Below are 17478 nucleotides of genomic sequence, written 5' to 3'. Positions count from 1 at the left end.
GACAAAACTCTTTGTTACATAAAGTTTTTTTTTTTTCTATTATTTTATTTTTTAATTTTTTTTTATTATTGTTTTATGTTTTTGTTATTTATTATTATTTATTTATTTTTGTTCCAAGCCTGTGTCATGCCTGATTTCTTTTTTTTAGTGGACCACTGTTTGCTTTAAGCAGATTTTAGTAACTAATTTTTATTTGAGTGTTCGTGAAAATTATCAATAGAAAAGATTCCACATAAAAGAAAGGAAGCAAATTTTTAATGATATTAAAAATTTGTATCATAAATAATCTTTTATTTTTATTTGTTAAACACTACGTCAATATGCATGAGATTTTCTATTACAATTTTTAATATGTGACAATCGTATCTCAAATTTCATTAATAAAATAACAAGCCGCCAAAATGAATACATTTTATAGTTCCAATAATTATCCAAGCCAAGTGATTTAAATTATTATATTTCAAGTAGTATTTCTACATATGTTTCGAAGCGTCGGTGGTATAACGGTTAGCATAGCTGCCTTCCAAGCAGTTGACCCGGGTTCGACTCCCGGCCGACGCAGGTTCAATTTTTCTTTTTAAACTACTCTTATATTATAAAATAAATTCTCATAAAAAAATCTATTATGTACATTTAATTTAAAGAGCAAATATTGCTTGGACAATTTTTTAAGTGTGCATAATTTTTTAATTCTCAGAAAATCCAGTTGGATATTCCGCAAATAATAAATATCTAATAGCAGATCGATTTTTTTAAAATTTATGTCTCATTGTAAAATATATATTATCCAAAATGAAAACATATCATTATAAATTTGCATAATTATGATTTTCTTTAGATCGTATCTTAAATTTAGTTTATCGAAATTAAAAAATAAATAAATAAAACTTTGAAGTAAAGCAAATTAGAAATAGATGAAAATCGAATTTTTTTCTCACATTTTGTCCAAAAAGATATTTATTTATTGAAGTAATGTCTCACAAAGGAAAATAAATAGTTGGGACAAGATGGTACGAAATAATTTTTCCTCCATATTGTCTTTTTTTCCCCCTCAAAATTCATTAGATTAATTTCATAACATATTTGCTACAAAATAATTGAGAAAAAAAAAGTTGCACATATAAACAGAAAAAGAGTCTTCGTAGAATTGTCTTTAAAGAGTTTAAGAATATGGATTTTTTTTCCCTTAAATATCTGTATTGAAATATTATACATATAAAAACTCAAAGCAGGATTTAACCAATAGAAATTCATTTAAGATTTCCATGGCTTAGTAGTTTGTGCTGCCATCTCGTGGAAAGTAATAATACCATAAAAATTATGCCATGACGGATCATCCGTATCCGTAAGTATATTTTAATTATATTTTCCATTTACAAATTTTTATTTTATTTCCTAAAATATTTACTTTTAAAGAAATAATAATTAAAGCATAGTTCAATTTTACATTCCGAATTGGTGCTCTTGAGTTTGACTCCGATATCAGGAGTGATGATATCTGGTGTTAAAAGTTACATGATATCTCTAGGTAAAGTCGATTATTCGGATTAACATAAGCTTTGATTATCCGGTCTAATTTCAAATTAACTTCAATACTGAGTTACTCCTAACAAGCCACTAACTAGATTTAATAACTGAATCGGGCATTATCTAAAGTAGTCATTTATCCCATCTTAATTTTCATCAGGATCACACATTGGCTTGTTATTATTTCAGAATTTCATGTGAAGTGTCGAACCTGTGGCATTTTGTAATGTTCAAATATAAATTTTTAATTTTTAATCCATGGGGGAAATATGTCGAAAGATTATATTGGGTTTTAAATGTACGTCAACAAAATTATTTTTCTTTAAGTCAATGGGAGTAATTTCTCCTAACCTTCTCTTCAGCCTTCATTCTAAAGATGTTAAAAATTGTGAACTTCAGCAAAACCGTGAGTATTCACGAGTGCTCAGATTTTTATTTTTAGAGTTCCGCACACGAACGTTTTGTATTATCACTTAAATAGAAAGGCCGACAGATATAATTTAAAAAATGAGTTTTTAGGATTCTCAGAGGTTTCAAGGTGAAGATTCGTCAAAATTTAGAGTTTAAATCTTTTTTTTTTAAATGATTAATATTCTTTATCTTTGTTATACTTCGTGAAACAGAAAATGAAAGTTATATTATTTCATTGATGAAAACAACTACATGCTACAATTACTTTTAAACATGAAAATTTTTCACTTCAAATTTTTGAGTTATTCCAAATCTGGCCGGAAGAAATTTCGAAAATAAAAGCGCTTTAAATTCGAAATAAAATTTAATAATTAAATTAATTATTAAATTTTTATAACTCTTCGAGACGGAGTTATATTTACCCGGGAAAGACAATGACAATGAAAATATGAAACCCAATGGACATGCAAGTTTCACCCACCCCCCACACCCATCTTCAACTTTCAAAGCAAGATATTTTGTGCAGATTTTGTCTTAATCTCAATATAAATAGTTTTAAATAACAAATATTATGACAAGCTAAAATAATAATTTAAGAAATATTTTAGAGAAGGCAGTTTTCAATATCTTGCGTATAAAAAAAAAAAAAAAAACTAAAGAAAATGGGGGAGCGAATGAAATTTCTTTTAATACAATTTCAATAATTTAATACAATATTTATCTGGACTTAAAAGTCAATCAGTCTGCTCAAAATAAGTTGATTACACAAACCTATAAAAGAACTAGTAAGCACTGAAAATTTCTAAGAATCACGTTTTGAAATTTAAACGACACAATTTTAATTTGAATAAGTACGAATACACTGTTCTGGTAAATCAAATGAAAACACAGAAATAAATTATCTAGAAAATAATATGAAACCCAACAGGATAGACTTTCTCGAAACTTTCTTGTGTGCTCCTTATGTTATCACCGCTTCCTTCCGCATTAAGCGTGTCACGACTGCTCAAATCTTTATTTTCAGTTTCGCGTATGAACGTCTTGTGCTTCGTAATAAAAAGAAAAAAAAATTTAACTGGAGTCTTTAACGTCTTTTTATCGATCAATTAAAATTAAAATTTGACATATAACTATATTTTTAGTTACAAGATCACAAACTAATATATTTATCTAAATCGTTGCATTTCTGAGTTATCACTTTTACATGCAAGCGAATGCATTCAACATATGATCAGTCCCTGAACAATAATTTAATATAGAAATGTAGTTTAAATGCTAAAACTGTGTACTAAATTCTATCTATTTTTAATCGTTTTGTTTTTTCCCCGTGTTCACTTGCGATCAGTCAGACAGAGATTTCCTTTAAATGGATTTCCACCAAAATTTGACAGAAATTTACAAATTTCGTATGAAGACCACTTACTAAATTTCATCTGTCTATTTCAAAGCTGAGTTGTAAGCATAGGCACAATTCCAGAAATGTGTTTTCGAAAGTTTGGAGAGATGTTGATGATGGGTGCCAGCTGAGGTGTCGTCCACGTCATCTGGCCGAAATTCAAAATCGCATCTTAAAATAGCTCTCATTTTGCCTCAAATAAGAAGTTAATATAACTAAACTAAATTATCATCCATTTTTATTTCCTAATTTTGTACAGATCATCAATCGTCCTGTAAAAAACAAGTTAATTGCAAGGTTGATAATGCATGAGACAGTCTCTAACGAATGAATAGTACAATTATTCAAAGCTTAATAACTTTATCAGTTTTTGTCGCAGTAAAATGGGCTTTTAAAAAAAAATCGAATGTCTCAAGAATATATAATTAAATATAACGAACAAGACAAGGATATTAATAGAAAATTTTAGATTTTCTAATTTTTTCAACACTATAACAAAACACCGAAATAATAAAAAAAATATAATTCTTTACGTCATTTAAAGCATTTTTTTTAGCTGGAAGTCTATGCCTTATTAAGAAATTACAAAAATTTAATATGTCTTAAAAGAAATTAGCTAGTGAGCTCCAAAAATAATTTCAATAATTAGTTTTCAATAAAATTCGATCATTAATATTTATTGCATATTAGTATATATTGCATATAATCACTAATATTTATTGCATATTAATAGCCTTTGGCGATCAACTGATTCGCAAGTGATTTTGATTAGATTTAAAGTCAAATAAATCGTTTAGAAATAACTGACTTCATGTCCATGATTCCATTACAGCATCAGATATTAAAACCGTGTAACTTCAATAATCTTACACATGTTCTGTTCATTGTGTACATATACGTTCCTAATGAATATCAAACACATGATATTATAGCTTTATTAAAAATATAATTGTCCTTTTTATTTATTTTTTTAAAAATTTTTATTTGTCTTGTAAACTGCATAGGTATTAAACAAAATCCTTCTTCATTAGCTTTCAATAATGGAATAAAATCACAAGATAAAATATTGAATTGAAATAAAGAAAACAGTTTGAATTTCAGAGCTACAATATAATCTATAGTTGGAAAGTAGGCAAAAAAAATTTAAAATTGCTGAAATTCAGGAAAAAATTGCATGACTATTAAAATGTATCGTTAAAAATGCAATTCTTAAAATTTTGAAATGGCATAAAATTTAATTTCATGTAATAATACTTTCACAGAAAATTCTTAATTTCAAAAAATCACTCTAAGATGCACATTTCTATTCTGCACGGTATATATATGTCACATTTGATAGCTACTGGTCAAATAATTTAACCATGTAAATCCAACTCCTAATAATTTCTCAGCAATACTCCGTCAAGTAAATAATTGACCATTCCATATTCCACTTGTCATTATTACAGCAAAACGGAATAGTAAACAGAGAAGAAAAGTAAGTTTATAAATTAAAAGATATATTTAATGAACAATATTTTTATATTCACTGCCATTATAGATAGTTATCATTGCTTAAAATGAAAATATTTCTATTAAAATAAATATATATATAATCTTTTTAATGCAAAAATACTTTTACATAAAATAATAAATAAAATTCTAGTTTCATTATTAAATCTCATAGGTTTTTGTAAAATCAGAATATACCAAATAATGTTTAGAAATAGACAAAAGCTAATTTTTTAAAATGAGTTAATAATAATTTTTCAGAATGATACAAAATTTGATTAAGTAATGAGAGTGGCAACTTGAAAGCTTAAAAAAATACAATGATTTAAAATAACTATATTTTTAGTTCATAGGAGTGGCAGCACTGAGATTAAATAAATTTTCTACACATAAAAACTAAGTTTTTACTTACAAAATGAAAAATGAACAATTTGTCATGAAACCTTCAACCATTGAAACAAAGTGAACCATTATATTGTCATGAAAAATTCAACAATTGAATGAAAATGAACTATTTACTTGTCATAAAACTTTCAACCATTGAAAAAAATGAGCCATTTACTTGTCATAAAACTTTCAACCATTGAAAAAAATGAACCATTTAATTGCCATGAAAAATTCAACCATTGAAAAATCTGGGTCCATCTTTAATAATCTGGGATAAATTTTAGCCCATCTCATATTATAATATAAATATCCCACTGCCAAGCATGTAAGCAGATACATGGATGGCCTATGTTTCTGTCTTCAATAAATGACCGATTTTCACTGGGTGCCAACACTGTTTCATTCTATTTAGGAGGGGGGGGGGGGAGACTAACAAACTGTTGACTAAGTTAACAAGTGTCGAAATAAATTAAAAAAAAATTCCAGTTTTAGAATAAATTTCTTTGACTTTGTCCGATATTTTCCTTGACCATTAAGGTTTCCTGATGAGCTAACTACCTTGAGATATGATGTCTACAAATAAGCTCTCTTTTATTACAAAAAAGACTAACTATCTGAAGACGATATTTGAAAGAAAGCCATATGCAAGTGAAAATGAAATACTTTTTCTAGGAATTTAAAAGCTACATAAAGATTACCATGAAATGTAAAACTTCATTTCAAAAACAGTTTCATTAAGCAACATATCAATCAACTTTAAATCTAAATCATGGGTTATATAGCAGTTACTTTTAAATTTTTATATCGAGGATCATATTTAAAACCAAAAAATTAAGAGAAATCTCACATCCTGTAATTTTTTCATTCTATAACTTAATTTGTCAATATTTAAATCTAAATCATGGGTAATATTGCTGTTACTTTTAAATTTTTATATCTAGATTCATATTTAAGACTACAAAATTAAGAAAAATCACATATCTTGTAATTTTTCCATTCTATAACTTAATTAGCCAATGTTTATAGATACAAAAATGAGAATGGAGTGGGTGAAATTATGAAAAGAATAAATACAGCAAATTTGCAAGACAAGCTGTTTATTTAATCTGATACATAAAATATAAAGAAGAGATTAAAGTTGAATATACTCTGAAAAACATCAGAGAGAAAGACTTCCAACTTATGTACAAAAATTTTTTTTACATAAATTCCAATAACAATTCAAACTTTTATACAAAAATAAATAAGCCATATATCATAACATTTGCCACTTGGATGAAATTAAATATGAAGAAGTAACACAGCTTAAGTTCTCTGAGCCAAGAACACTCAGGCATAACTTCATAAAACACACTTGAAATTTATACAAAAATAGAAGATTAATTCTATGCTATAAAATAGTGAATAATTTTAAAAAATTCTATTGCCAAATAATAAGAAACGAGAAATTCAAAAGAATTTCATTTAAAACATTTATTAAAAGATATTAAATGGTTTATGATGTCACATCTATAGCAATAATTAAAAGATGAATTGTAGTTTTATTATTAATATGGAATTTTTATCTCTTTCCTGTTTGATCAAATTATAGAATTTTTAACAGAAAAATAAAAGGTTCATCTTATATTTATAAAAAATATTTATTATAAATAATAAATATCATACCCAAATATTTATATTTAAATTATTTGGGTATGATATTTATTATGCAGAAATTAAGAAAAACACAAAAATAAATATAAATTGTTTATTTTGGACGAGAATTTAAAGAAAAAGGGAAAAAAAAGAAGAAGAAAAAAAAAACCCAGTTAAACTGCTTAATAATACAATATTTAATTGCACATTGGACGGGATTAAAGGTATCTATCTTCTACTCATTATTCATGAGGAAACTTACATTCAACGGCAAATAAATCAAAACAAATGAAAACCACAATTTCCTAGAAATTAATATCTAAAAGACTTCCACGATTAATTCAAAATCAACCCATTTTATGTATTTAAGAGATTATTATATTTAAATATGAGAAAGAGAGAGAGAGAGCAAATAATTAAAAGATTTTAAAGAAACAAGTTGCTATTATGAAGTACTATCACCAGTATATCACTTGCAAAAAAACTATAATGAAATAAATCACAGATCATTTAAGTAAACCATTCAGAAAAAATAAAATAAAGTAATTGAATTAAATAATTCAAGATATTGGCGTGTCAGACAATTTGCTTTTGGCACTTAAGATATTAATTCGATAAAAGTATTATTATGAAATTAGAAAAAAAATTTCATAATTTTCAAAATAAAATTCAAGCAGTTAAGAACACACATCCAATATTAGAATAATCTTTACTGAATATTTTTTTTCTAATTTATAGATTTAAGGCATCATATTTTAGAAAAAAATGCTACTTGAAGTCTAATAATCAATTAACAAAACAGAAAATGTAACTTTCATCTAAGTTTCAAAGTGGTGATATTATAAAGCACAGTGTGGTTGAATTTACTAATCAACGTGGTTTAATTTAATATTCTAAAAATCAATATAAAATTTCAGAATTAGGCATTCTAATAAAAGCAATTTCTTAAAATATATGCATTAAAGTATAAATTTAGCAAGAAAAAAAAAATTGAACTTCACACATATAATATTTATCTAAGAATGTATGCATGAAACTTTTATAAATAATTGATATATAAAACAAAAGAAATCCTAATCTTTTTTTTTTATATTTAATCTGTGCATATTTTGTGAAGAAATAAGTTCATGTTTTTAAAGAGATTTTCGATTTGTTCTCCATTTTTTTTAAATGCATATATTCTGCATTAATTTAGTTATGAAACAAAAAAAATCCATATATAAATTTTTTTAAAAATTAAGATAAATTTAATGCAAATAGTTTGAATACATGAAACAGATTAAAAGTCTTTTTACTTATTCATATCTGTACATTTTAATGAGCAAAAAATGTTACTAGCTTTCACTGTCATTTGAGCTATCATCAACTTCAGGATCATTCTGACTAATGTCATCATTAGATAAATTATCTGCAGTCCCATTGTTATCACCATCTCTATTTACATCAGAAGTAGAATTTCCAGGTACATGCCTTATCCCAGCAACACCTTTTTTTGGAATTGTAATTAAATCTCTCTTAATGCGACGCTTCCTATAAGGGTCACACCTTCTAACTTGAAGGTTTTTCTGAAAATCTATTATGTACAAAAATCCTGCAATAAGAACTTCACACCTACAATTAAACAAATAAATCAATTATTTGAACATGAATAGGTAAATATAAAGTTCAAAATAACAACAATGCACACACACACAATAAATCAATTATTTGAACATGAATAGGTAAATATAAAGTTCAAAATAACAACAATGCACACACACACACACACAAAGTATGCAGCAGCTATATCTACATACCAGTTCAAAAATTTCTAGAATACATTTAAAAGTAACATGTTGCAATAAGTCAGATCAGATTTCGTAAATCGCCAAGTTGGCTGAACTGACTTTTTCTATTTTCAAGTTTAATTCAAAAGTAGGTTATTTAAAAAAAGTAAATCTTAAACTAAGTGTGAACTTATAATTTTAAATAGCCCAATTCTAATAAATTAAATAAAATCAGTCAAAATAATTTACCAATATAGATTAAGATGTCCAAAAAGGTAGTTTAAAAAACCACAAATACTTATAACACACATAGTAGTAAATAAAAATTGTATTGCGTAGCATTTAGAATGAAGAAAGTCTATTAAATTTGCCAAATATCTATTTTGAATTCAATTTTCCATTAATCATCATTAATTAATGGAATCACTAATTCATTATTCTTATTCAATTTTCAATTTCAGAATCACTGCTAACTTTTCCTATCAAAATTTTTCCTAACATATTATGATTAAGAAAAGATTAAGTTGCTCTAGATTACAATATTTATGAATGAGTAATTATAAGAAGAATATCTGATGGAATTAAATGTGATAATTATTGCAGAAAAACCAACTCGGAAATTTACAAGCTTTATACAGAGCCAAATATTATTAAATTTATTACAATACAGAAGAGAGCTGGATGGGAATTGAGACACTAAAAAAATTATTTTTGGATAAACCATTTGATACACAAAAAAGAGGAAGATAAAAACTTAAGTAGGCTGACCAACTTAAAAGAAACTTGAAAACTATTAAGGTCACAAACTGGAAAACATTAGCTAAGAACAGGACAGCATGGAATGGAATTTTGAGGGAGACAAGGGCCCTCTGATGCTGTTGTACCAGCGAAGATTAGAATATTTAGATGAGGAAGAGGGGGCTCAATGAGGAATTTCTTTACTATAAAAATCAAAATTAATTTAATACAGTGAGAACCCAATGATAATTTCAAGCCTTCCTCCAACTTAATCTCTATGCCAATAATAAGACTAATCACTCACAAGTAGTTCAATATTTCCATTAGACATCCCAAACTTAGAGGTTGACTAACAAATTGCATATATCACATAGAACTACAAATTGAATAAATACATAATAATCAAAATAGTCAACATTTTATAGCTGAACATTTTATAAAAATTAGTTATATAATTAAAAATGAAACAGACTTCTACAAATTATATACAATAATACTCACTGAAACATATATAATTGAAAAAGAGATACAAGCCTACAGGTTTAATTGAATCTCTTTTTTTTTTTTATGGTGTTAAAGAAATGATACAATTTTGCATTTGGTTGCACAAAAATAGGTGTAAAAAAATAAGTACAAAGGCTTAGTTGTAGAGTCATTCGAAAAGTTAATGCAAAACTCAATCCAATATTATTTAAATTCAATATCAATTTTTATTTAGTTAGTACTCTTTTAGAGAATTTTAATGCTTACATCAGTCATTACATATGACATTAACTCAGCTTTGAACAGTTTGTATCTGTAATTGATTAACATATTCGTATAATTTGTTATAAGTCTTCAGGACTAAAGTGCCCATTCATTAATCATTACTACTAATTTCCATGATTATAGAACAATTAAAAAAATTTTAAAGCCTTCACACCAATAAGTTGAGGCTGCAAATTAAAAAACAAACATGTAAACTCTTTAATCCTTTTCCACTTTTGCATAGAGTCAATAATGTAACTGAAATCAAATTTAAACAATTCAAACTAACTTTCAGCAATGACACAAGAAATTTATTAATTGACATGAAAAAGTATTAAAATACTAAAAATTACAACACTTACTTTCAAAAAATCCTTGCAAACCTAAGCATGTATCTGATATTTTCAGAACAACCCAAAATTTCAATGGAGATGTTAATGATTTTAACGATATTGGGAGAAAAAAAACGTAGCAATAACAACAACCCAAAGTGATTTATAAAAGAGGCAAAATATAGGAAGTCACATGGATGTATAATTATAGCCACAACAATTTGAAATATCAATACAAAGATTCTAAAAACCACAATATGAAATAAAAATATATAAAATGCATACAAAGACCTTAAAAATAATGGTATACTATAACTGTTGCAGAATGTTAAGAATGAACATATGAAGTTACAAACCATCCAATGTTAATGTATTTAAATTTCATTACATGTATTAAAAGCGTAAACTTACTGCGGTTCACCCTTTTTGAAGGCAGCCTCGATTTCAGAACTTGTGCGATCATCGTACTGCCACCAGCCATTTCTTCCTTCATAAAACCACTGGTAATAACCCTCAAAGGCTATGCATGACTCTGAAGCGGCAATCAAATTGGGATTATCTAAATAATTTGCAGGGATTTCCTAGTAAAAGAAAATAAAAACAAAATGTTACAAAAATAATACAAGAGTATCAAGATTAAATTTTAAAATTAGCCAATCAAACATGGTTTAAAATAACATGATTTGCATAATTTTTTAAAATTTATATAAAGCCTTTTATAGAATAATTCAAGAAGGAATGAATATAATACCAACATTTCTTTTAGCTATCAATTATCTGCTGCTGTATTTATTGAAACTCTTCAGCACACTGATCATCTTCAAACCTAATCTAATATTGATGCCAGTAATTTTAAATATTGCAGAAGATTATATATATTTAAATATTGCAGAAACAACATATGAATTCAATATACTTAAATTAATAAATGATAAAAGTTTCAAATCATTATAAATAATTATTAATTCATTAAATACATGATAAACAGAATATATAATTAATATATATAATCTCTCTATATATATTAATATAATACATACATATAATCTCAATTTCTCTGCTTGTTTGTTTGGTGTTTTTTGGTGCAAGAGCCATATTTGGCTATTCTGCACCAAGCAAATGGTGAAGCTCAATTTATCTGCATTCTAAATAATTATTTTCTAATCATCTGATTTCTAGTTTCTCTTCTGAGCTGAATGTGTTCTGAACCAAAATGATATTTTAACTATATAATTTTCTGAAACTATATAAGTTCCGAGTGCTTTTGCATTACCTCTTTCCCACCCCTTTCTTCTGCAGATTAGGACTATACCAGTATATTGTCATTGTTCTAACACAGAACATCTCCAAAACCAAAATTTTCTAATTACAGTGAAGAAAAGGAACAAAAATGTGAATTCTTATTAATCACATCTATTCACACTTCTATAGAACAATATTTCACATACGTGCATACATATTAAATAATAAGAAAAGATTGTAATTTTAAGAATAGATCAACTGTGCTAAAGTATATAAAATAAAGATAAAAGATTAAAAAAGTGAGTACCTGTCGGCACATGGCACAACGTTTACTTTGATGTGTCACACCTTTTACACAAAGGTAACAGAAAACATGACGGCATGGCAGCTGTACAGGCTGAACACAAGGCTGAAGGCACACTGCACATTCCAATTTGCTAGCTAGATCATTATCTATAAAAAAGTGAAAAAATATTATACACATGAAAAGAAGAAACAAATGTTTTCTTTCTGAAAACAGAATTTTAAAAGAATATTTCTCCATAATAATAAATTCAACTCACTATAATAGAAAATTACATAGTTCAATTAATGTTAAAACAGTTAAACAAGAGCATTAATCTATTCTATGATATATATTATAAATGCTATAAAGATGGAACACTACATTTTGTATGATTAGTCTTTTTGAGTTCAGAAAATCACACCACACACAATGAAATCCATTATGTTATTCTGTGTCATTGGGAGCACCTATTTATCAAAACCCTCTAACTAGTCATATATTAATGGAAAACTGACTTCCCATTCACATTTTCATGCTCTTCTTTCACTCAAAAAAAAAAAAAAAAAAAAAAAAAGGTCCGATATTTTTCCTTTTTTTTTTTACAAAATAAATAATTATTATTTAAAAAATAGATGAATAATAATTTTTCATATTAGACTGACTAAATTCTGAAAGGAAAACTTTAGAATTTATGCTTCTGTACGCAATCAAAATAAGCATTTAAATAATCAAAAAGACTGAATTTTGATCAATCTGTTACATGTTTGGAATTAATATTTAATTAACATGAGGACAAGATGAATTTTATAAACTTTACTAAAAAGCAATTCTAAATAACTTTATGTAAAATAATTGTACGAAAAAGATATTTCAGACAAAAATAGAAATTGCATAAAATAAACAATGCATATTTCGTAATTTTATAAAGTAAAGCAACAATACTGCCAGCTTTTAAATTTGATTCATTTTTGATTTCAAACCTTTCCATACTTAAATACAAAAAAAAAAAAAAAAATCATATAAAAATAGACAAAGTAAAAGATGAAACAAATAAAGTATAAATTTATACAACCAATATTATGTCATAAAATATCTAGGAGAATATTCAATATTCAAATAAAAAATTGCAGGATCATAGCCAAATTAATATGCCATTAATTAGAATAAATCTATAACATGTTATTTAATTAAGTTATAACTTGAAAAGAAATCTGTTTCTGTTCAAAACAGTATATACGTAAAAATTCAAAAATACCAAAAGATATCTAAAGAAAGAAAAATATTTAAGTGATTCAAATTTTTAAAAACATATAAACACACGAGTCAAAATTAAAAAGAAAATAACAGATTTACCTTCAGTGGTCGAGTCAGCTTCCATTTCTTCAAAAAACTAAATAAAAATATGCATACATAAGAAAAATATTTACATATCTAACAAATTTTAAAAGCACTATTAACATTGCTCAGTATTCAATGTACATATTTTTGAGAGTGACAAAGTGAAACATATTATAATAGATAATAGTTGAAATCGAAATTTAAGGCAAACAAATATTTGTACTAACTGTACTATTTATAAAAAGAAAATAAAAATATTCAAATGGAACTCAAAGCAAAAATATCACACAATAAGCATGAAAATCTCAGATCATAAAATTGATTCTATACACAAAAATTAAGATAATTTTTTAAACAGCCAAGTCAAAAAAATTATCATCAAAATATATAGCCTAAATTATTTTCTCTCCTGGCATATAGTATTATTACTGTAGAAGTATGAAGATTTCCATTCTTTTTATATAATTTTTTTTCCCAAGAGAACAATTAATTAGTATCAATACACAAACAAGTGTCACTGGCAATTCATTACTTAATTTTTTTAAAAAAATTAATAATGTATTTACACTTCTTAATGAAGCTGTACTATGATAATAATAGTAATATATTTATTTATCTTTATTACTAAATATCATCTGTATTTTACATCCACAAATATTTGCAAAAATGAAATAATGACAATAAATTAACTTTTTACTTAATATACTAGATACTGATCCATTTCAAAAATCATTTAGAAATAATATTTTATAATAATAAATTTTAATAAGAATTTTTAAACCAATTTTTTTAATTTTCTAATGAGATAAATGTCATTTTGTAGAACAAGAATAATAAGGTTTTAACTATGTCCATTGAAAATAAAATAATTATATCACAAATTTTATTTTCAGGCTTCTAATTTAATACAATTAATATTTCTACAGTTATAATCAAATAGTTAATAATCAAATTCTACTGCTATCTGAGAAAAAATTCTCAATTTTTCTTTACATAATTTTAACTGAAATAATTCCAATTTTGAATGAGAATACAATACAATAAAATTAAATTACTTAAATAAGAAAGTAGGGAAAAAAAAAAGGTATATGCTTATCTCTCTCTATATATATATATATTTATATTAAGGAACATTTTATCAAATATTTACGTTATTGCTTTCTTTTTTGGACAAAGGTCGAAAACATTAATGATTTAATAATACAATTATAAACAATAATACTGAAAATGATGAAAAACAACTTGGCGAATACTTTAAAATACAATCATTATATGAATAGTACAATATTTTTATACATACACTATAAACTACGAATTCTAAAACTTGCTTTTAATATGTAGGCATAAGTGTAACCTACATTATTTGATCAGATATTCTTTTACAGCGGATTTAATAAACAGATAACTAAAAGATAGTTAAAGCGAAACCTTTTTATCGCTATAGATATCGGAGAGCATTTATTTTCAGAGGCAAAATAAATCAGTATCATTTGGCATAAAAGTTTAAAAAGATTTTTAAGAAAATGTTTACAACTGATTCTTTTTCAATCCACAATAAAATTGGTATTTTTTGAAGTCAATAATAAATATTTTATGTATCAATAAATCTTTTAAAAATAAATAAATCCGTTTTACTTTATTGGGATAATCTATAGAAGAGTAAAACAATGAATTCTATCATCCATCCATGACAATTACACTAAAATCTCGGCAACCAATAACAAAACAAGCGTCTGTCTACACGTAGCAAAGTACCAAAAGAATCCCAAACTCCAATTGGTTAAAAGACAATAATTTTAACACTGCAACTTTTGAGAACCTTTAATATTCGGTTCACATTGAATGAGAATGGAAAAAGAAAAACGGATTCGATCAATTCCGTTCTGGAATCCGGATCCCAAAGTTATCTAGAATTATGATCAGACACCGTTTTAAGATAATTTGATTCAAAACTTTATATTCAAATATATTATTCATACATTGTAATCATATTAATAATTATTAAGATTTATAATTTTTATTACTTTTAATCCAAAATTTCCGTAGCTGACATCTTTAATTAATAAATAATATTCATTTTAATTAAACTTAGTTTATATTTAAAATTAAAATAAAAAATAATGGTAATATTCTTAATATAAATTAATCTGCGAGTTTTTGTTTTATAAAAAAATTGACGAAATAAAATAAATAATGGGAAAATATATTTAAAAAAAATTCAGAAACTCTAGTCTTGCATAATTACATTGTAATGTTAATTTATGCTATAAAATTATAGTTGTTATATAACTAAAAATATCATTCCAAATTCAATGTAAAGTCAGGATTTTGTAATTAAATGTGTAATGCTCGATATTATTGCTTACATTTTATTAATTAACGTAATAATAAAAATATAGCAGGGAATTTTTTAGTTGTATTAACGCCCCGTTTTAAAGCAACACTATAGCTATTTTGGGGCGGACTTCGTAATTTAGTCGCTGTCAGATGACGAGGATGACGTCTGAGCTCGTACCCGTTTTACAAAGTTCCACGCCACACCAATGGGAAGACGTTTGGCCTCGATGGATTGAGCGTGTACCAGACTCACGTACACGACGGTTCTTTTATATAATTGGGTTTCGAACCTAAAACCCTCCTATTTCGAAGCCGAGACCTTTCCACCAGGCCATCGCAGTCTTTCTAGTAGCCTTTCTTTGTTTGTTTGTTTGTTTTCTTATGGCACTTGCCACTGACAAGCCCGCTGTCACGAGGACAGCGATTTAAGCCTGAGGGGGAACGTCTCTTATTTTTTATAGCAGCGCCAACTAGGGCCAAGAGTACGACTTTGCCACTCACGCATCACTCATTCGCTTGCACAACCCCTTTTTACAGGAGGGCACATTCACACATCTCACAGATAGAACAACCAGGCCCAAACAGGGACTCGAACCCGGGATGCCCGGATCACGGGGAAGACGCGCTACCCCTATGCCAGGACGCCGGCAGTAGCCTTTCTAGTATTCATTTTTGGATAATTAAAATTTGAAATAAAACTAGGTTTTTTTTTAATAAAAAAATTGAAACATTTTTTTTTTTCCATTCAAATTACATAAATTTTGTAATGCTTGGTCAAATAGAATTTTTCAATAAAAGAAAGAATAATTACTTTGCTTAAATATTAATTTTAACAAATAATTTTCGACTTGTTATCGTCTTTCACGTCTTTTTCTTATTTTTTTCTGCCAAGATTTAACTATCATTAGCTCATGCAAGTGAGGCATATTTATAAACATTTTTAATGGAAGTTAATTATTAATTATGTAGCTTAAACATCTGATATTTCGTTTAACATTTCGAATTAAGTTGCTGAATAAAAATGGGCTTTATATATATGTATGTTAAATATAAATCTGTTATTTATTTGACTGTTGACATGCACGGTTGTAATTTATGTAAGTGTTTGAATAAAGATTTTATTTATGTATGTAAGTTAAAGATATCTTTAAAAATTTTGTGTCGCTTTTTGTAATGTAAGCTTTACATTCTTGTATATATAAAGTGTACAAAAAAAAAAGTGTTGTAATTTTCGAAAAATTCGAAGTCGAGATTTTGGCGATTCTCGACATTTTAGACCTTCCTGTGCCAGAAAAACACATGGTATTATGTCTGTCTGTCTGTGATCGGGATAATTTAAGAACACTTTGAACTAGACAGCTGAAATTCAGTATATAATTTTTACACCAAATTTGTAAATTTCTATCAAATTTTGAACGAAATCCATTCACATGTAAGCTGTCTGGCTGGCTGTTTGAATAAAAGTGAACACGACAACTACAAAACATAAAGAGCTAGATGGATAAAACTTGGTATGTAGACTTAGGATTTATATTGTAAATCTTTATCGTGATATTTGCTCTCATGTGTCCATAGATCCATATTAAATTTTGTACCAAATTCGGAAGGGGGTTGATCGTCTGTGGTCTGCACATCTGCACGCATGTCAACACGATAGTTCAAAAGCATAACAACTAAGATAAATTTGATATGTGTAAATAAATAAATAGTAATTCTCTGTCAAATTTAAGTTTCAATCGATAGATAAAATAACATAGAAAATGCATGCCCACCTCTCTTTACTATTCCACGAAGCACGAAATGCTCATGTTGGAACATAGAAAATAAAAATCTGAGCATTTGTGA

At 26.4% G+C, this 17478-nt stretch overlaps 1 protein-coding gene and 1 non-coding gene across 3 annotated transcripts; one reads left to right on the top strand and one right to left on the bottom strand.

Moving 5' to 3' along the window:
* Positions 1 to 489: 489 nt before the first annotated feature.
* Positions 490 to 561, top strand: Trnag-ucc (transfer RNA glycine (anticodon UCC)). The gene has a single exon. It is a non-coding gene; the product is annotated as a tRNA-Gly (tRNA).
* A 5744-nt stretch (positions 562 to 6305) lies between these two features.
* LOC129989298 (E3 ubiquitin-protein ligase rnf146-like) lies at positions 6306 to 15061 on the bottom strand. 2 transcript variants are annotated; one of them, XM_056097738.1, is made up of 5 exons: positions 14932 to 15061; positions 13312 to 13348; positions 11980 to 12125; positions 10842 to 11011; positions 6306 to 8458 (listed from the first exon to the last, which is right to left on the bottom strand). In XM_056097738.1, the coding sequence occupies exons 2-5, from the start codon at positions 13334 to 13336 to the stop codon at positions 8182 to 8184; spliced, it is 618 nt and encodes a 205-aa protein (XP_055953713.1). In that variant the 5' UTR covers positions 13337 to 13348; positions 14932 to 15061; the 3' UTR covers positions 6306 to 8181. The 2 variants fall into 2 exon arrangements, with proteins under 2 accessions (XP_055953713.1, XP_055953714.1); XM_056097739.1 differs by lacking the exon at positions 14932 to 15061 and adding an exon at positions 14597 to 14706.
* Positions 15062 to 17478: the final 2417 nt, after the last annotated feature.

Source organism: Argiope bruennichi, chromosome 10 (genome assembly GCF_947563725.1).
Source record: "Argiope bruennichi chromosome 10, qqArgBrue1.1, whole genome shotgun sequence".
In the NCBI taxonomy this organism is placed as follows: Eukaryota; Metazoa; Arthropoda; class Arachnida; order Araneae; family Araneidae; genus Argiope; species Argiope bruennichi.
The sequence above is the reverse complement of the archived record's forward strand: the minus strand, read 5'-3'. Positions and strand labels throughout refer to the sequence as shown.